This window comes from Antechinus flavipes, chromosome 3 (genome assembly GCF_016432865.1).
Source record: "Antechinus flavipes isolate AdamAnt ecotype Samford, QLD, Australia chromosome 3, AdamAnt_v2, whole genome shotgun sequence".
Classification (NCBI taxonomy): domain Eukaryota; kingdom Metazoa; phylum Chordata; class Mammalia; order Dasyuromorphia; family Dasyuridae; genus Antechinus; species Antechinus flavipes.
Window position 1 is genome coordinate 451,390,919 of NC_067400.1, and position 20,368 is coordinate 451,411,286.

At 31.9% G+C, this 20,368-nt stretch overlaps 1 protein-coding gene across 2 annotated transcripts in view; it reads right to left on the reverse strand.

Annotated features, from left to right (window-relative positions):
• Positions 1 to 1,407: 1,407 nt before the first annotated feature.
• The window catches only part of PDS5B (PDS5 cohesin associated factor B), a 219,276-nt gene continuing 200,315 nt past the window's right edge, over positions 1,408 to 20,368 (reverse strand). Inside the window, exons 32-36 of one of the 2 annotated variants that reach the window (XM_051986480.1) lie at positions 18,848 to 18,947; positions 14,450 to 14,889; positions 14,248 to 14,358; positions 11,170 to 11,311; positions 1,408 to 5,975 (exon numbers count right to left, since the gene is read on the reverse strand). In XM_051986480.1, coding sequence (XP_051842440.1) covers positions 5,940 to 5,975; positions 11,170 to 11,311; positions 14,248 to 14,358; positions 14,450 to 14,889; positions 18,848 to 18,947 — 829 coding nt within the window. In that variant the 3' untranslated portion in view covers positions 1,408 to 5,939. The remainder of the gene's footprint in view (positions 5,976 to 11,169; positions 11,312 to 14,247; positions 14,359 to 14,449; positions 14,890 to 18,847; positions 18,948 to 20,368) is intronic. The other variant, XM_051986479.1, reaches the window with a different exon arrangement.

Here is a 20,368-nt window from a genome sequence, read left to right on the forward strand (position 1 = left end):
CCTTTTGCTTGGGCTTGCAAAATCTTGCTAATTGGTATTTCTAATTCCAATCTTGCTTTTATGTCTCCCATTCTCCATGCAGTTGCTAAAATAATCTTCCTAAAAAATAGACCTAAGCATATTACCTTTCTTTCTGAGAATCTTCAGTAACACTCTACTAGTGCTAATTTAACAAGTATTTATTAAATATCTACTATGTGCCAGACACTGTGCTAAATACTAGGGATACAGACAAAAATGAAAGACCTAAACCTCAAGGAGCTTACATTGTATTAAAGACAACAATGAATGTAATGGAATACTATTATTCTATAAGAAATGATAAACAGGCTGATTTCAGAAAAGCCTAGGAAGAATTACATGAACTGATGCTGAGTGAAGTGAGCAGAACTGTACAAATTCCAATAGACTTAGATCTTACTCAGCAATAGTAATCCAAAACAATTCCAATATACTTTGGATGGAAAATGACATCCACATCCAAAGAATCTGCACCCCAAGGCTCTTCCTGGTCTCTCTTCTGCTCACTTAAGAGCTGACTTTTTTTGCTGATCTCAGTGCATGCCTAGATTGCCATTATTTCAATGCAAATGACTACCGGCTCTGTCATTCTAGCCCCAGTTTCTCTCAAGAATTACATATTCATTTCATCAATTACCTAAAGAATGAAGGAGATCTGGGGATATTTCTTTTTTTTTATGTTAAATACAATATATGTATACATATCCATACAGTTATTTTGCTACACAAGAAGAATCAGACTTTGAAATAACGTAAAATTAACCTGAGAAGGAAATCAAAAATGCAAGTGGACAAAAACAGAGGGATTGGAAATGCTATGTAGTGTTTCACACTCATTTCCCAGAGTTCTTTCGCTAAGTGTAGCTGGTTCTATTCATTATTGAACAAATGGAACTGATCTGGTTCATCTCATTGTTGAAGAGAGCCACATTCATCAGAATTGATCATCATATAGTATTGTTGTTGAAGTATATAATGATCTCCTGGTCCTGCTCATTTCACTCATCATCAGTTCATGTAAGTCTCTCCAGGCCTCTCTGAAATCATTATTTCTTACAGAACAATAATATTCTATAACATTCATATAACACAATTTCTTCAGCCATTCTCCAATTGATGGGCATCCATTCAATTTGATCTGAGAATATTTCTAAGTAAAAAGGAGACATTCAGGAAAGAATGAAAACTAGGAATAGAAAGATGGTTGGAGGGGCAAACTCTCATTAAAGATTAGAAGGGCTGGGATCAAGAATGCAAGCAGAGGAATTAGTATTTGTAAGAAGGGTCACCTATTCTGAAACTGGGAAAAGGGCAGAATGGGGGATGAAGTAATATGGAGTCCAGAGGAGAGAAGAGGGAAATCATGACACAATTTTTTCAATCAAGTACTTGCAAAGGTCCACTGCAAAGAAGTCTGAGGTTTATAGAAATATCTTGTCTACATATATTTTTGAAATTGGAACATAGTCGATGAAAACTTAACAAAAAATTTATGCATACCAATTACATGCAGTATGTACAATTATGGCATAATTTTTATCAGTAATCAAAATTTATAAAAGCATTTCTCATTTTCATTGAGAATGAACAATTAAAGGATTTATAAAACATTTGATGATATCTCCTCGTGAGTTATTAACCAGACCTTCATCAAGTCACTGTTTAAAAAGTATGCCTATATCACAATGAACCATTATGTGAGAAAAGCTGGGCTGATGGAGTAAGGGATAAAACAGGGAGGAGAAGAAACCAGAAATCTTAAGGTTCTGTTCTCAAAACCTAGCTGAAGCCTTTTGAAGAAAGGTTTTTTTGAAGTATCTCAGAACTTTTAAAAACAATACAGATTTAGACGGACATAAGTCAGATAAAGACTTGGTTGATAATAAACATCAAAAAATCTGTTAACTGGGAGGTAAAATTAGGTTAGCCTTAAGCAAGTAGTTAACGAACTTTATTATAACTTCAAAACTGCTGAAGCTTTCTGCATTATACCTCTATCTGCTTTTCATATTTGAGCAGAAAATGTAATTTGGACTAAGGTCTTTTGTTACACTAAAAGATCCAGAGGCATTTTCAGTTTTTGTTTTTAATATGTTGATTTAAATTAGTGAATACTTTGCAATTATCCCAATGAATCCTCCAACCAAATTTCACTATTCTAACATCTCACATTTCTTATGGATCTCTAAAATTTTCTACTGATGTAAAGTTTTTTGGAAGGAAGAACTTCATTTACTCCTTTATGCTTATTCTTGCTTTAGTAGACATTAATGATAAATTTTACTGGACAAAAGATTCTTCTTGTCTTGAGGGCATTCTGATTCATAAAATATAAAGTTAAGATTAAATAATATTTGTATTCCCTTGAACAAATTCCAAAGGTGCAAATCCTTTATCTTTATTTTTTGCCCTAGGTGATTTTCAGAGTTTAAATGGGTTAACCTGTAATTTGAAAACAAAATTTATTCTCCAACCAGGAGTTTAAAATATTAATTTATCAAAATAAATTTCTTATTAATTTGTATTCTCAAATTCTGAAGTGGCAGATAAACTTATGAATTATCCAATTTCTTATTTTGGGAAAAAGTTAAGTAAAGATTTAAGACACAAAGGATAGGAATTTCCCTCTACCCCCCAAAAAAGAAAAAGGTGTATCCCACCTCCACTGCACAAAATACTGATAAAACAGATGCTGAGACTATAGACAATGAACATAGGATATATTATGTGCAAGAAGTTGCCACCAGCAGTTGTTTCTAATATTACTTATACAAGAGACTTCAAAATAATATAAAATAGATTAATTCTCTTGGGTTTACCATTTTTCAATGGCAGTTGGTACCTGTCAGTCAAGATTCTGAATGCCAGATCTAGACAGAAAATTCAGCACCATTGGTTACATTAATTTTCTTCATTATGTAAATATAAGTCTCTAAATTTACAGATCAATGATATTCCTATTCAGGAAAAAAATGGGATTCTTTTGGGACATTAAAATATGAAGATCAAAATCTATGGTTGAAAACTGATGTTCACATCTATTTTATTATTCAATGTTTTATAAAGTGACATGGAAGGTATTTTGTTCCTTCTTAACAAAAACTGTCATTTATTTATGTCTTAATTTAATCCTCCTCCCCCCATTTTCAAAAATTTCCTAGGTATCTACTATTTGACATCATACGTTCATGGTAGTGAATGTAATTTATCCTTTACTATTTGGAAAAAAATTTACTGCCACTTTTCTAATTTATACCAACCCAGACAATAAATTGTAATGAAAACTGGATAGAATGGTGCTGCTACATGGTACAGTAAGATAACCTATCTATAACATCCTCAAATAGCATGTGGGAAATAAATATGAGTGCTTTTTTTTTTTTATTGCACTACAGCATGTATTTTAATTATAACTAAAGAAAAAATATGCTATTAGAAAAGTTTTTATGCAGTTATTTTTGCTCTATTTATCAGCAAGCCTAGAAAATGTTAGCACGTATAATACAAATTTTTAAGATAGTGAGAATAATCATCTAAGATGGAGGCTCACAGAACATCAGTAGAATTTCATAACATTACTACACCCATTTTCCCAGTAAATAATGAATATTACACAAGCTGGACTCAAGAGAGAACACATAATGAAACAGACAAATTAGCATTATATATAGACAGAATTTGCATTACAACATCATTATGACCAGGTGTATGTACATCATTAATGTTGATGAAATTTAGTTAACTATGATCATGCAAATAAATTTTTGATAATTCACAAGCAGTTTTAAGCTATTTTTCTTATTTTTAAAATGATCTCAAAGATATATTCAACATAAACATTTTCAGTGCAATCAAGTCAATGAAGAAAATATAAAGCTAGCTTTTATTCTTTATTTTATAGATTAAAAACTTGCACTGCTCAAACAGAAGTAGCCTATTTAGAAGAATTTTGCTAATGGAAATTTCACAATCAATGTACCTTTTAACACAACATTAGCTGCCCTAGTGTACAGCAGTCTTCCCATAATCAGTGATGCCATCATGAGTATAAAATGAAGAATTGTTAAATATTGAGACAGGTTGTTAAACACAATTTCCTACATTAAAAAAATGAAGGTTTGAATGCTCCATTGGCATAAAGAAATATATACAAGAAAACCAAATTATTAGGATATATACACTGGAAAATGGTAAAAAGACATTTTCTAACAAAAATGTCCTCTTTATTACACCACCATCTATTATAACCTATCTCAGAAATATAACAAAAACATTGGTAGGTTACACACAAAAAAATGCTTCATTTTTTCAGTGAGATAAAATTTAATAAGTTAGATATTGATTTTTTTCTCATGTCAACTGCAAAGAAACAAAAGAATAGCATCTGAAGAAATAAAGTGAGTCTAGCTAAACATAAAAGTATTAACCTATACATTTTGGTTCAAAGATACAGTTCAAAAAACTGTATAGAGGATACTGTTGAGTAATTCATTTCTGTTTTTGCAGATTACAGAAAATAAAAAAATTAAACTACTCTTAAGTGTAGCGTAATGGTAATTCCCCTGTTCCCCCCAAAGGAATTTCAAACAGATCTTGTAAGATCGCAAAATCTATAGCTGCTAAGTCAATAAAAATGTAAGCTCCAAATACAAAAAAAACAAAAAACAAAAAAACTTGTTTCACAAAAATGAAGTACAATAATAAACTCTCGGTGGAAAATTCTGTTATGAGGCAATCATATACTACTGCTAGATACGAATTTCCAGAAAAGATTACATCCCATTTTAAGCATATTTTTCCCATAAACATGCAACTCACTATAAAATACAAAACACTTGGCTTTCAAGAACAGCTTTATAAAGACACACTGCATCAATAAAATTTTTTTCTTTCTGATTAACTTTACATTGTATTAAGAACTGTAATTTCACTAATGTTTATATCAGATTTCATATAATGTAATAATTTGCATTTTCTGAACATAATGTTCATGAGGAAATATCTACACACATTAACATACTAGACTATCAAAAACTTATTCAGTTACAGAATTTTATTGATACAGTAGATTAATAAAAACTGAAAAGGGATAAATGGGTAAGGAATTCAGTACATTATTTAACAGCACACACTTTAAAATTAAAATATTTTAAATCTCTCTTTCTTCCCTCCCGCCCCCCCCCCCCCTTCAAATGTTCAATGCCACAAAAGACCAGAATATTCTGGCACCAATACTGAGGTGTAAATTCAAACAAACTTAAGTACTATTTCACAATTTGCACCTGTTGTATCATCATCCTATTAGACATCATTCAGCTGTAATGGCAGAGCAGTTTAGCACCTCTACAGAGTAAAAGGTGCCCAGAAGTATGAACACTAGATTAGATACACAAAAGGAAAAAGACCATTCAACTTTCCAACAAATAGTGGCATGAAAATGACACTATTTGTCAAAACTGATTTTTTTTTCACAGTAAAATGCCGAGTACAAATACAAACACTGACAGACACTGCTTAAGATCTAGTCTAACAAATTGTTTTCAAATCCATATAGTGAATCATAGACCCAATAAACAGTTGGATACTGTCAGTTTTTTAAAGCCGCAAATAAAAGCTATACAAGCACTTTAGAAGTCAGAAACATCAAAAAAAAAAAAAAAAAGATTTATGTACAAATTTCTCTTTAGTTCATGTCTACATAGCCAACGCACATTACACTTTCACAAAGAACCAGTCAGTATCAACGTGTGTGTGGCTAATGTGAATGAGGAACTGCAAATGCGTGGGGCAGTAAAAGCAAGGCTCAATCTTCCTTTCTTCAATAATCCCGATGTGCATCAACAGCTTAATTAAGCTTTAAACTTGACAACAAATGAATTCCTCAAAATTTCACTTAGGAGGCTTTTAATTATGATGGTTCATCGTCTTTCCCTTTTAGAGGTTCGCCGTCGTACCTATTAAAATTAATTATTGACAGTTTTAAAACAGGTTTTGGAAATTAAGCTGTAACTTGCATTGCTATCATGTTTCAAACCCCCTTATTCTTCTTGCTTAATCTTGTTTTGGCCCCAGTCTGACTGATGGCAGCCCAAATTACTACTACTATGAGTCAGAGAACAGTGTCCATCCTGTGATCCTACTAGAAATGCCTCTTTCCCAGTGGATATGGATCTAGATACCTCCAAGATCTTGGCTCGAGGATAATTATGGGTGCTCTGAAGTTCTAGTTTTCACCAGTGCCCTGGCTACTATACCCTCAATACTATTAGGCCTTTCCAGCCAACCTGTAACTTAAGTTTTCCTTTATATGTTGCCTTCTTGAATTAGGATATGAGCTTTTTTGAGAGCAGGGTCTTCTGCTTTGTATTATATTCCAGAGATTAGCACATTGTTTTCAGCACCGTTTTCCCAATATATTAAATTCTTTCATTTATTTTTATCCTATTTTTCCTCATTATCTTTACCATTTAAAGTTCAGCAACGTACATTTTGGATTTTTAAAAACCATATAGTTCCTTAACTCTACTACTTCCACCAAAAGAGCCCTGGTAAAAATACAATTTTTCTGGAAACAAGAAATTTACACGTAGTTTGCTGAAATGACTAATGTCATAAAACTAAAAACAATGAACAAATTCACTAATCAAATATATTTATTTTTTATATATTGGTTTATACTTCCATTATAGATGATATAAGCCTCAGAGCTTGCCAAATATGTATCATGTGAAAATAAATTCAGTTTGATTCCTTTGCATGAAATTCACGTACAAAATCATTTTATTAACCAGTCTTGAAAAGCTTAAAAAGCTCAATTCAAATCAATACGTTCTGGTTTGGGGAGCTTTTTTTTTTTTTTTTTTTTTTTTTAAATTAGAAGCCTATTGATGTAGAAGACTCTGGGGTTACAAAGCTCTCCCCCTCACAAAATCCTATCCAGTATCTGCATTCAGAAACTTTAAATTCTACTGATAGAATGTGCTTCTGAATGGGTAAGACACAAAATAAGCTTAATAACAAGAGAACACTAATATTTGGTGACACATGGAAAGGCCTGTTCTAGTAAAGACCTGAGCTGTGTTTTGAAGAAAACTGGAATTTGTTAGGTAGAGATAAAGAAGGACTTCATTGTAGATATAGGGAAGCCTCTAGTACACCAAGGCACAGAAGTGAGATATAGAATGCTGTGCAGAGGAAATAGCTAACAGTCCTGTTTGATTAAAATAAGGAGTATCTCAAAGTGAGTTATATGATATAAAACTGGTCATGTAGACAGGAACATTATTATACAGGGTTTTTTACAGCCAAGCTAAGGATCTTCTGTTTTATCCTAAGGCAAAAGTTCATAACCTGAAGCACACAGACCAGGCAAGGAGTCTATAGATAAATTTCCTGTGGGGGGTCAGGAATGGAAAAGAATATTGTGAATTTGGATGGGAAAAAATTACATATTTATTTTCATTACTCTTTAACTGAAATTGAGCATTCAATTACTAATTTAAAAAAAAATTAAAACTTATTCTGAGAAGAACTCCAGAGGCTTCAAAAAAAAAAAAAATCCTGACATACAAGCAATAGGGAGTAAAATGATCAGATCTATTCTTTTAGTCTATTAGAGAACTCTGTGGATGATAGACTGGAAGATTGGTGGGGAGAAAGGGTGGTCAGGTGAGGATGGGGAGATCAGAAGAAATATTATTGCAAGAATACAGGAGAAAGATGATGAGGGACCTGAAAAATAGAAATGATTATGTAAGTGGAAAGAAGAAAGATATGAAAGATGTTATGAAATGAGGATCAACAAGATTTGGCAGCCTATAGGATGTGGGAAGAGGGACATTCAATGTTCATATCTAGATTATGGTGAGATACTGGAAAGGATGCTGATGTCTTAAACAGAAACAGGAAAATTTGGAGGAGGAATGCATTTAAGGACGACTTCTGTTTTGGACATGTTGAATTTAGGGTGACTATAGGACACTCAGGTGAAAACATCCAACTGGTAACTGGCAATATGGAAACTGGAATTTAGAAGATTAGGTTTTTTTAAATAAAAAAAGACATCAGGAGTATAAACATGGCAGAATCCTAATTAGTTAATTGCCCATAAGTTCCTCATTTTTGAGGATGATAATTATTGTTATGTCTCCAACTATAATAGATAGCAAAACAATTGTATATATATGATTAACTGAATTAAATCCTCATTTCCACTACTTACAGCTAGGATTTTTGTATTCTCTATTTGCACTGGATAGAAGACAGGGCCAGAGACAAGCTTTTGGATAAAGATCAAAGGAAGAGGAAATATAAGTAATAATGCCAATGTATATTACAGCTGCAATTACAGTTGGATGGAAAAAGGAAAGAAAAAAAGTTCAAGGAACAGATTAAAAGCCTGCAATAAATTCATGGCATAATAGTGATAGAAGTCACCTGCTAAAGCTTAATCTCTCTACTAAATATAGTTATTAATTTCTTGAACTGCCATAAAGGTATTTTCATATTTTAACAGGAGGAAGTTCTACTCTGGGTCTGATTCTTACAAAGTAGGAGGAACTAGCTGCTCAGATGGAAATAATAGGAATTCTATGCAGAAGTGACTAATATTTATTAAAGTTTGTGACAAAGAAGATAAGAATCTTTTGGAATAGATTTCAAAAGGCTCAAAGGAATTAAAAGCAGGCTTCTGTGAACTAAATTTCTAAAGAAGTCAGACTGTGGGGAATGAGAAAGTTTTCAAAAATGAAATTCTGAAGACACAAAAAATGCTGATAAGGAAAACAAGACTCGTCTGAAGAAACCAACAGAAAATTACAAAGGAGTATCTAAGTCAACTTAAATGGTTAAGATACATGTAGAGAAGATGGAAACAAAAGCAAGTAACAAGAGGATAAAAGTGTCATAACTCAAAAGGAGTTAGGGACAAAAAGATTTTAAAAGCTCCGTAGGAGAAAAGAAAAGAAAAGATCAAAGTTGGGAAAGGAATGCTATTTGAGTGGAGTGAATCCAATGATACCAAAGAGAAGACAGAGTTTTTCAACTTAAATTTTATTTGTATTTTTTCTGCTAACCAAGCACTAAAGACAAAAAATGAAAGTCTGCTGTAGTTTATAGTCTAACATAAAAAACATGTTCATATATAGGTCTCTAAATAAATAAACATATATATAGAAAGATTTTCTAGGAGTTTGGCTGGGATAGGAAAAAGAACTATGAGGGTAAAAGCTATAGGGATAGTAAAAAAAAAAAAAATCAATGATAGGTATTTAAGAATGGAGAAATTTGTTTATTGGCAGTACAAAGAGAAGAGGAGATAGGAAACTATTACAGAGCTGATAGAGGGGAAAAATCTGCTGAACATCTGAGGGGATTAAATTAAGGGTACATGTACTCCCTGGAATCAGAGAGAAGAGTCGCTTGTTCACCAGAAACTGAAAGAAAAGGTAACGAGGTATGATGTCAAGAGTATATGAAATGAGGAAAGAGAACAATTTCAGTGAACAACACTGAAGATACCTATATATAAAAACAAATATAGATAACTTGAATGTCAATATAAAGAATGTATAATATTATTTACTTGAATTTACTAAGTTTAGGTTATTTGACCCAGAAGAATTACATTGAATGATCTTATTATCAAGCCATTATAAATAATGAATGAAATATGGAAAACAAAAAATAAACTTCAGGACTTATTTAATGTAAATAGCTTGCTTTTGAAAAAAAAAAAGGGGGGGGGAAATGATGACAAAAATTGAATCTAATAATAATAATTTAATAATAAACCTGACTTTATTTCTAGCAAAATTTCAGAACATGATGCTTAAAAGCCCATCTAAAATAACCAGACAAGAAAGGAGAAAGTACTATGTGTCAAGTTAAATCCTGGAGAGAGAGAAAAAAGGCTAAAGTTTCTGTGCTCAAGAGCATATGTTATAATGGGAGAAATCGAGAAATAAATATATACAAAAGATATAAAGAGTTAATAGATGCTAAGTAATCTCAGAGGGGAAGTTATAATAGTTAGGAAGTTATAGCAGCAAGCAGGAAAGGCCTTTTGCAAAAGATGGTACTTTAGCTAAGTTTTGACTGAAATCAGGGAAGCCAATAAGCAGAAATGAGCTAAGAAATGATTGCATGCATAGGTAAAAGCCAGTACAAAGGCAGTTACAGGAGACCCAGTGCTATATGCAAAGGACTGAAAGAAGGTCATTATAGCTAGATAATAAGAGTAGATGGATGGAAATTAAGGGCAAAGAACTAGAAACTTAGGAAGGAGACAAGTTATACATGCCAACAGAGGATTTCATATTTGATCCTATATAAGACAGGGAGTTGTTTGAACTCACTAAGCAGAGGTATATTATGGTCAGATCTACACAAATCATTTTTTGCAGCTGAATGGATAATGAACTGGTGTTAGGAAGGATTTGAGGTAGATACCAATTAGATGGTTGCCAAAATAATCTACTTGAGAGGAGATAAGGCTTCAACTAAAATCATGACTATTTAATATTTGTATGGGAAGAAAGGAATACACAAGAGAAACAGATTTGATAATGAACTGATTATTAGGTAGATTAAACTAAAGATGAGAATCCAGGTAACTGGAAGGATGATGGTTTGAAATAGAGGAAAATATGAAAGGAAAAATTTTGGGGGCAAATATAATTGTTTTAGAAAGGTTGAGTTTAAGATGTTTATAAAATATCCATTCAAGATGCATGATTATGTATGATTACATACTGAGATATGGAAATCACCTTCATAGAAATGATAAGTAAACCCATGGAAGCTGAAAAGCTCCCCAAATGAGAAAGAATAGAACAAATAAGAAAAGAAGGCATGGAGAGAGTGGTTGCTAAAGTTATAAGTGGTTATAAATATATAATTGAAGACTATCTGAATTGCTGTATAGTCTGAATTGGAAGAAGAAATTCTGACAACAGTAAACTCATAGACCCTTAAAAATATTTAAAGTGCCAGCAATATTAGTTCATAAGCCCTATCTAGAAACAATATCCAAATGCTTGTTTGCTCACAAAGGCAAGTTTTATATTGATTTGACTAGGCTCTCATTATTCTTACTTCTTAATCCCTTTATCCCAATCTAGTTGAGGCAAGTAAAATTATAACACATACAGTGATTGTAGAAACTTCCTCTTCCTCCATTATTTCTTCTTGTGGAATGTCATCATTGACAGGAGAGCTACTCTGAAAAACATCCATCTCTTCACTTGATTCATTTTCTTTACTAGAAGCTTGTTTGGAGCGTCCAGTGCGGCTAGAGTCAAAAATATAAGAAATTAAATTAACCCATTGAGCTATAATCATCAAACATCTTTAGAGAAAAAAAAAAAAACCCTTCAAATATCATGTAGCTTTCCCTTGCTCATTTTTATCAGTGATTCTTTAAATGGGACTGAATACATTGTTCTATTATTCTGAATCCAAAACTTTGATATTTTAATCCAGAATAAAGACTGGCCCAGATACAAAAATGTATCAAACAGTACTAAAATTTATGCTTTATAACCAATGAAGTAATATTTGTTCTCTCACCTACTGATGGTGACTTTATGTCATGCCACATTTCAAGGACCCAAGTCTAATACTGAACAAAACTTATGTGGGAGCAACAATGGTAAGTCAGAAATAGTAGAGCAATTTGTAAGTCAAAAATTGGTTCAAGTACCACTGCTCTACTTTGTGGCTATGAATCACTTCAGTAGTCTGAGCTTCAGTATTCTCATTCTCAACAGAAGTAGCTCTAAATCAGTTATGTTACAATCCTACACACACATCTTACAGGAATGTTATAAGAAATTATTGAAATCATTAAAATGCTATAAATATGTAAATCTTCTTAAGTTTAGTATGATCTGAAACAGTGTCTTAAGTTTAATAATTCTACTTATCAATTACTGACAAGATCAAATAGTCCCAGGTTTTTTTGATAAAATGTTCTTGGAAACTGCATTTTAAGGAGAACATAGTAAAGAGAAGTGAATAAACATACAGATGTTTGTATTCATCTGTGTGAATACATTTGGTGTTACCAGTGGAAAACATCAAACAAGTAGAGTTGAAGAATGTGTGTGTGTGAGAGAGACAGAGAGACAGAGAGAGAGTGAGCACACCTTACTTTAATAGCACATTGAAAAGTGGGAATTATCTCTCTTTTCATAGTTTCAGATGCTGTAACTCAAGAATAAGCATTCAAGTTCTCGAAAGAACATGGGGTATTCCCATATTCTCTTGATATTTTGTGTCCTGAGTAAACTACTCCAAAAGCTTCAAAACATATACTGCTTAATTAACAGTGAAATAAAAATAATTTAAAATCAAATGCTTTTTTCAAATATAGGTGGGTTAATAGAGATGAACAACACTGCCAATGATGACATATAATTTACATTTAAGTTAGAACTCAGCACTGAAGATTCAAAATAAAAAGTCTAGTAGTTCTTTTCAACAATGAAGTGGTTCAGGCCAATTCCAAAACGTGTGATGTCAATTCCAGATTTGTGATGGAGAGACCCATCTATATCCAGAAAGAGGCCTGTGGGGACTGAATGTGGATCACAACATAGTATTTTAATTTTTTTGTTGTTGTTTGCTCACTTTTTTTCCCTTCTCATTTTTCCCCTTTTTGATCTGATTTTTCTTGTGCACCATGATAAATGTGGAAATATGTATAGAAGAATTGCACATGTTTAACATATAGTGGATTGTTTTATTGTCTAGGGGAGGAGTGGAAGAATGGGGAGGGGGGCAGAAGGGAGAAAAATTTGAAAGACAAGGTTTTTTGCAAGAGTGAATGTTGAAAACTATCTTTGCATGTATCTTGAAAATAAAAAGCTATTATTTAAAAAAAAAAAAAAAAAAGGTCTAACAGAGCTGGTTGCAGGATCACCTCCTGTGAATGTTTCTTAAGTAAATAAAGATATTTCCTTGGTTTGAAATAATGTGTAATCAATCCTATTCAATAACAGAAAAGAAATAGATTCTATGACCTCTAAAAATTCATAATTTTCTGATTCTCAAAAATTAATCCTCATCTTAATATGTAAGAGAATTAATCTACAAAATTTTAACATGAAGGATTTTTTATTTAGAAATTATTGGTTTTCCATTCTTTAAGCTTCCACATAAAATCACTAAAAAGAATACCCACCTGTATGGCTTTCTTTCCCCCCACTGGAAAGAGGGGCTGGCTGGCAAAAAGGAGAATGAGGAAAACATGCAAATCTGAGTAAGACTGCTTGTGGTTTTTGTTCCTCCCTGGTATTTAGCAGAAATAGGTATCTGATCCAATCATGAATACAACAGCATGTCTGCAAAGATTCTTTAAATTGAGGTGTTATATAACTATCTAAAATATCATTTATGCTACATACACATAAAAGTATTAATGAATTTTACTAAGTAATATGCTTAAATAATTTTATCCTGAATCTTTCTCATTTACATTCTCCAAAAAAAAAAAAAAAAAATCGTGAAGGAAAGCAAAATTTTTAGCAAAAATGATACTGAAAACTAAAACTTATTTCTGAAAGTTGATCCAGCAGTACTATTATGTAAAACTTTTTACATAAAATATGTGCCTCTGTGTGTGTGTGTGTGTGTGTGTGTGTGTGTATTTATATTTGTGATTTGAAAACAAATATAAGCCAGGTGAATCATTAAGAAAATATTCATGGGAAAATGAGTAATTTTTATAATAATCTAAAAAAGAGCAATGCTATTTTCCAATAATATTATTTCCTCTCTAATATGTTCCCAAAGATGAATCTTAGAATGGGTAAGAGTTTTTTTTTGTTTGTTTGTTTTTTTTTTAAAGAGGAAGGGGGAAACAGGAGTTCAAAGAAGAATAGCAAGAAAAGAGAAAGGGACTTAAATCCAAAGTGCTGTGACCATTCCGTCACAAAGAGCTTTCTTACATAGTTACCACAGTATCTCCATATGTAGTGTAAATGAAGCATTTGGCATGCATTTATAAAGATTTGTTTTCAAGCTCAATAAATGTTAAAGTGGTGCCAGTGAGCTAAAATGGGCTCTTGATGGCCCAGTGAAAGATTGACAAAATTCTATTTTGCCAAGGATAATAGGGCTGATTAATATATATGGACTTAAATAGAGCACTGGATATACTATCATGAAATTTTATAGTTATTTTAAATTTGTTTGCAATTTAATATTATTGCATTTACAACTTACACATTTTTTTTTGGTTGTGATGGTGATGGCGTTTTTGGTGGTCTTCCTCGTCTTTTCTGTGGTGTGGACTGTGTGGATTCAACTGCACTACTTTCAGAAGATTCTGCTCTGCTTTGGGGAAGACCCAAATTTTGATAGCATCAAATTATGATTTATGATATCAAAACTAAAACACAAGCAGTCAACAGTTACAGATACCCACCTCTGTTGTGCTCTCCTAGATGTTCTATGTTGTCTGCCCTTTTGTTTCTGTTCCATGTTTTCACTCTGTCTCTCTTCTTCTTCTTCCTCCTCTGCTGCTGGGGGTCCAGGCTTTTTCCTGCCTCCTCTCTTAGATGTTTTAATTGCTGGCTCTTCTTTTGGAGTGCCACTACCAACTGCTTTAGGGGGTCGCCCTCTTCTGCCCTTTTTAGGAGGACTATTCTGTTCATCCTCATTTTCTAAGGAATCTTCTTTGAGCCTCTTCTCTTCTGGCCACTGCTGTTCATCAGAATCAGACATAGCTGTGCCTCTTTTCCTCCCTCGCTGACTCCCCTTTGGTTTCTGTTCTTGAACCAATTTGGTTAAGTCATCCATACCTAATTTCTCTTCTGGATCTGTAACAGGTGTCTTCTTTCGACTCCTGGGCTTCTCAAGTTCAGACTGAAAATCACAATCAGATTATTGCTTTAATTAAAAGAATTATGACTACAGTGAAAAATATAGCAGGTAAAAATTAGAGTTACCAATATTTGGTATATCTAAATAAATACAGCTCAGAACAACAGTAATTAATTATTACAATATAAAAGCAGAGGGGGTGAAATTTTACAAAAAAGAGGAATTTCTGAATTAAATAACTCAATCATTCTTATACGCAAATTGGTTCTTTTGGGATAGGACGGAGAACAGAATGAGAGAACAAGAGCATGAACCAGTGATTATATCACTACAGAGAATTCTGGTTAGTAATAATCTTCCATTCATGCAAATGAGCAGCTCTTCTCTAACTTATAGTCTTAGAGAGTTGTCACAGGCACTAAATGGTTAAGTCACTTGCCCACAGTGATATAGCTATATACCAGACACAAGATTTGAGATTGGGTCTTTTGGATTTTTAAAACCAATCTACTAGCCACTGCACCAGAGGGCCTCTATTTAATCAGTTCTAATGAATTATTCCAGCAATCTGCAATGAACCTGTTCTTCTAGACAAGAAAGACAGTAACTTTACAAATGTATCAAGGCAGAAGTAAATTCTACATAAGCATTATTATTATTAATCTGTAACTATTTCAAAGGATTCTTTTCATTTTGTAAATGAAAAATGCAAAGGTATAGTAGTATTAGTAAATGAATTTAAAGCTGATCAAAATATTTTTGGATGAAAAAAGTACTTTTCTTTCACCCAAATAATATTCCTTTCAACAACAAGCAATGAAAATTAATAGAATTTCACAGTAAATTACAATGCTGTTTATTTGGAATTTATAGCACTGGCCAGCAGATGGAGACTAAAAAGACTTTCTTAAGATGTTAAGTCACTATTAAACAATTTACTGTTTTAAGAAGTCTTTTCTCAATTACAGATTGACAATAACACTTAAGATCCACCAACAAAGCATACAAAAAAATTAGTAACCGCTCTACAATCACATTACCTCCACGATTACTATCAGCATAGCATAAGAGAATGGAAGAATAGCTGGCATCACATATACTGTAGAAGGGATTGGAAAGTGAAGAGAGTACATAAAACCACCAAAGCTCACCATTTCTTAGGAGTCCATGTTTGACCAAATATTCTTTTTATACTCTTTGCAATGATAAAAGAAAATATGGTGTAAATCTGAGGCAGAAAAAACACACAGATAAACTGCCCTCCTGAGACTTTGGTTAGTTTGAATTACAAATACTTCTTAAGTAAAGTTAAAAATTAATTCAATGTGCCTGGTTTGCAAACAAAAGCCAACTTTTCTTAGTGCTCCTAGCATCCTTAAAATAACACAACTTAACTATTAAGCTTTTTGGGGGGGATATGTTAAAAGAGGCTGAATTACAAAAAGGTCCTGTGGTTATGTACCTACATTATACTAAATTCATTCTTCAAGGGCTCATGTCATAGAGTGGCTCCAATGCAAATGACTTGTATTAGAAATATACAAAGAGTTGAAAAGTTTTCATGAAAGAATTGTTCTCAGTTGCTCCAAAAGACAAAATTACAAAAAGTAAAAGCAAAAGAAAGCAATTTCTCACTCTCTGTGAAGAAGAAAAATGTCTTGATAATTAAGCAATCAAGCAATGGGATGATTTGACTGCATCATGAAGCAGGGAGCTCAACACACTAGAATCATTTAAGCAGAGATTAGACAATGATCATCAATGGATATTGTAAAAGGGATTTCTGTTAGGTGGAAGTTATGAATAGATAACTTCTTAAAATGTCCACCAATCCAAAGATTCTATGATTTTTATGGGCTGGGATTATAGGATCACTTTCTTATTCCAATTTATCATCTGGAAATAAAATTTCTTTTAAGTAAATAAAAAATTACAAGTATTGTTTAAATAGAAAAGGGAGGAATAAACCAGCAATAGGATACTACAGAAATGCAGTAAAAAATTTAAAAGAGGGATGATAAGAAAGACAATATGGGCAAAATAGTTAACTAGAAAACCAATTTCAATTTTGTGTAAATTGGAATTAAGTAAAATATTTAGGAAAAAAATTACACAAAAACAATTATTTTAATATGGAACTTGGGTGACATCAGACAGGGCCAACAACAATTTATTTTGTGCTTTGAAGCACTATTATTCACATTACTTATAGTAGCTTAAAAAAAAAAAATCTCATCCTAATGAGTAAGTAAAAAGCTCAAAATCATTCTTAAAGTTTCTAATTTTTTTTATTATATTATATTATACATTTATATTTTATAGCACTACATAGGATTTGCATAAAGTTTTTATTCAAAAAATAAGTCAGGTTATAGATGATGGAAATAACTTTATAAACAATATTGTAAAATATGTTTTAAGAAGTTTAGAACAACTTCAAAAACTGCAAAACTGTAAATAATCTCAGTTTGGATTCTTGTGAGGATGAAAAATTTATGATTATAAAGTATATCTTATTAAAATGGTAATTATATGAAAACCACTTCAACGAAGTTCACAAAAATAACAATTAAACCCATTATACCTTTTTATTTAGTGTTCCATGCCACTATACTATAACTGTACAAGTTTATTTTTTCTTTCTTTAAAAAAAAGTAAATGGTAAGTATAGATGTCCTTTGCTCACCTAACAGCTGCTACTGGAATTCCTGTTTTGTAGTCATGGTAATTGATTCACAAAATAAGATATTTGCTTTGGGAGAACAAAGAAGCTAGTAATGTCAATTAGTTTTTCATAGGGTTGAAAGATCAAACTGAGTACTGTTATTATGATATATGCATGATTATGCTAAGGTCATATTAAAAGTGTATAGCTGGGTATTTCAAGTGTTCTAAAATATTTAACAGATTTACTTTTAAATGCTATTTTCAAATTGTTTCTAACACACACATATATATATCCACACACAAAAACCAAAACTACTGAAATTTAAAAGTTTAAGAATTATGACTTTCTAAGAAATCTGTATAGCTTTTCTACTACATAAGGAAACATGTCATGTTTGTGAAATTTCTAATTAAAATTATCAAGGTCCTTATCTTAACCTTTTGACATCAGATTACTTTTTGGATCAAACTATCCAAGAATACATTACTTGGACAACTTTTTAAATGCAAAATACTGTTGCTAATGTTATATAGTAATATGTTACTAAAGAGAGTAAAATGTATTCATTGGAATGACAAATAAAAGGTAAATACTTTAATATTATTGTAAGATTTCTTTATGTCATTATCTTAAAAACAAACCTTGAAAATTAAAATTTATAAAAGCCAAGAAATTTATAGAAACTTTTTTTGTGGTAGCCCCAAACTGGAAACTTGGGGGGGGGGGGGTGTGGAGAGGAGAGAATGTACAAGGGTATCCTATTTGGGAAATGGGTAAACAAAATTGTAGTATATGTATATAATGGAATGATAATTTCAGAAGAAACTAAAAATGTTTATGAAATAATGAAGAGTATAGTGAACAAAACTAGGATAAAAACGTGACAACAAAAAAATGACAACACTGTAGAGAAAAATAACTTTGAAAGACCTACCAACTCTGATTCTTAGAATTGTGCAATGATAAAATATGAGCCCAAAAGAATGAAGATGCAATATGCTACACTCACATGACTTGTGAGGCAATAAACTCAAAAACGAAATATAAAAGTTGGAAATTTGTTTTGCTGATTGATACATACTGAGATATTTGCTTTGGGTTTGTTTTATTATTGTTTGCTCAGCCAAAGAAAGGATGGTGGTGGGAGGGATTAGTTTTAAAATTTTTTTACTTGAAATATGAAAATGAACAAACAAATCTTCAAAGAAGAGTGAAGCAAAAGAAAGAAAAAATTAATTGATTTATTCTAGCTTTAGGAAGTTGAAAATTTCTACTACAGCATCAGTTTCACAATATAATTATTATCAGGCAAACCCAACATCTCACTCTTACAAGATCAGAGTCGTCTCTCTTGTCACTTTTTTTTCCTGGCATGGGTGAAGACATTGAGAAATCTTCATTTTCACTATGATCCATTTCAGAACTGTCAAGCCTTTTAAAATAAATATTTATCATTATTTATAATTATCACATTTATCACTGTATATATATGTATCACACACATATAGTCTCTCTTTCCCTCTCAAAAACCTGCCTAGAATGGATGAAACTATATATCCTTTGTAAGATTCTCATTTTTTTCAGAATCTGTATAATTTAATTTTTTCACAATTCATTGAATACCAGCTGCAGTACTGTTTTTCAGAGCTTAAATTCTAATGTCAATTAATAATTTTAAAGAAATTAAGATTTTATATATATACAAATTTATATCTATATAAATAGAGAGTAGAAGGGAAAAAAATGGGGGCTTTTCATATCTCACCAAACAGCAAGAAGTTCAATTGTATTTACTGAGCACCTACTATCTAGCACATGCAAAAAGCTATGGTGATATAAAAGATAAATAAGACAATCCTCCCCCCAAGAGACAATAAAACATTTGGAGATGATGGCCTCAGAAGTCTTTTCCAGATTTAGATCTATGATTCTATGACCACAAAACTGATATACATGAAACAAAGTTTTATATATGACTTAATATCCACAACTGATATTCATGAAACAAAGTTTTATATGAGTTAATATCCATTAAGTGGTATAAACTTAAATTCAAGGAGAAGAACAAATATGGTCTGTTGGGAAAATAATGAAATCAACTTATACATTTGTGTTAGCGGACACTGTGTTAGGATATAAGAAAAATAAAGTTGGAATGAATATATTAAGCAGAGAATCTTAACCCATGGGTAGAGGTGGTTCATAAACTTGTTTTTAAATTTGTTGATAACTGTTCCAAAATAATGGACTTCCTTTGTAATCCTATATATTTATTTTATTTTAAAAATTCTGAGGAGTCCATAGACTTCAGAAGAATGATGAAGAGATCCATGACACAAAATAAAACTAAGACTATTTTATAAGAGGTCATTAGGAATGCAAGGAATTTGGATTTTACTATAGATAATGATAGTTATTTTAAGGAATAATGTAATCAAAACCATATTTTAGGAATACTGATTTATTGCTGCTATAGAAAATGGATTAAAAAAGAAACTGAAGTCAAGACAGAGGGCTATTTCAGTAATGTAGGCTATTTCTGTATTAATGTAGAAGAAGAAATTTACCGAAGAACTACTAAAAAGGGGACTTCTTGACTGGCTTTCAAAGAGTCAAGAAGGAGGAGTCAACAACGTTTCTGAATAATTATTTAGTCTCTCCAAGTGACTAGGAAAATGTCATCACTGACAAAGTGGAAATGAAGAAAGTAAGTCATTTTGGAAACAGTCTAAAATACTAAACTGAAGATATCTAAGAGAATATGTTCAGCTAACAGGCTAAAGATAGGGGATAATGTAGGGAATTTCTGGGTCAAAACAGTAATCACTGATGCTCTTGGGCAGGTGTAGACAT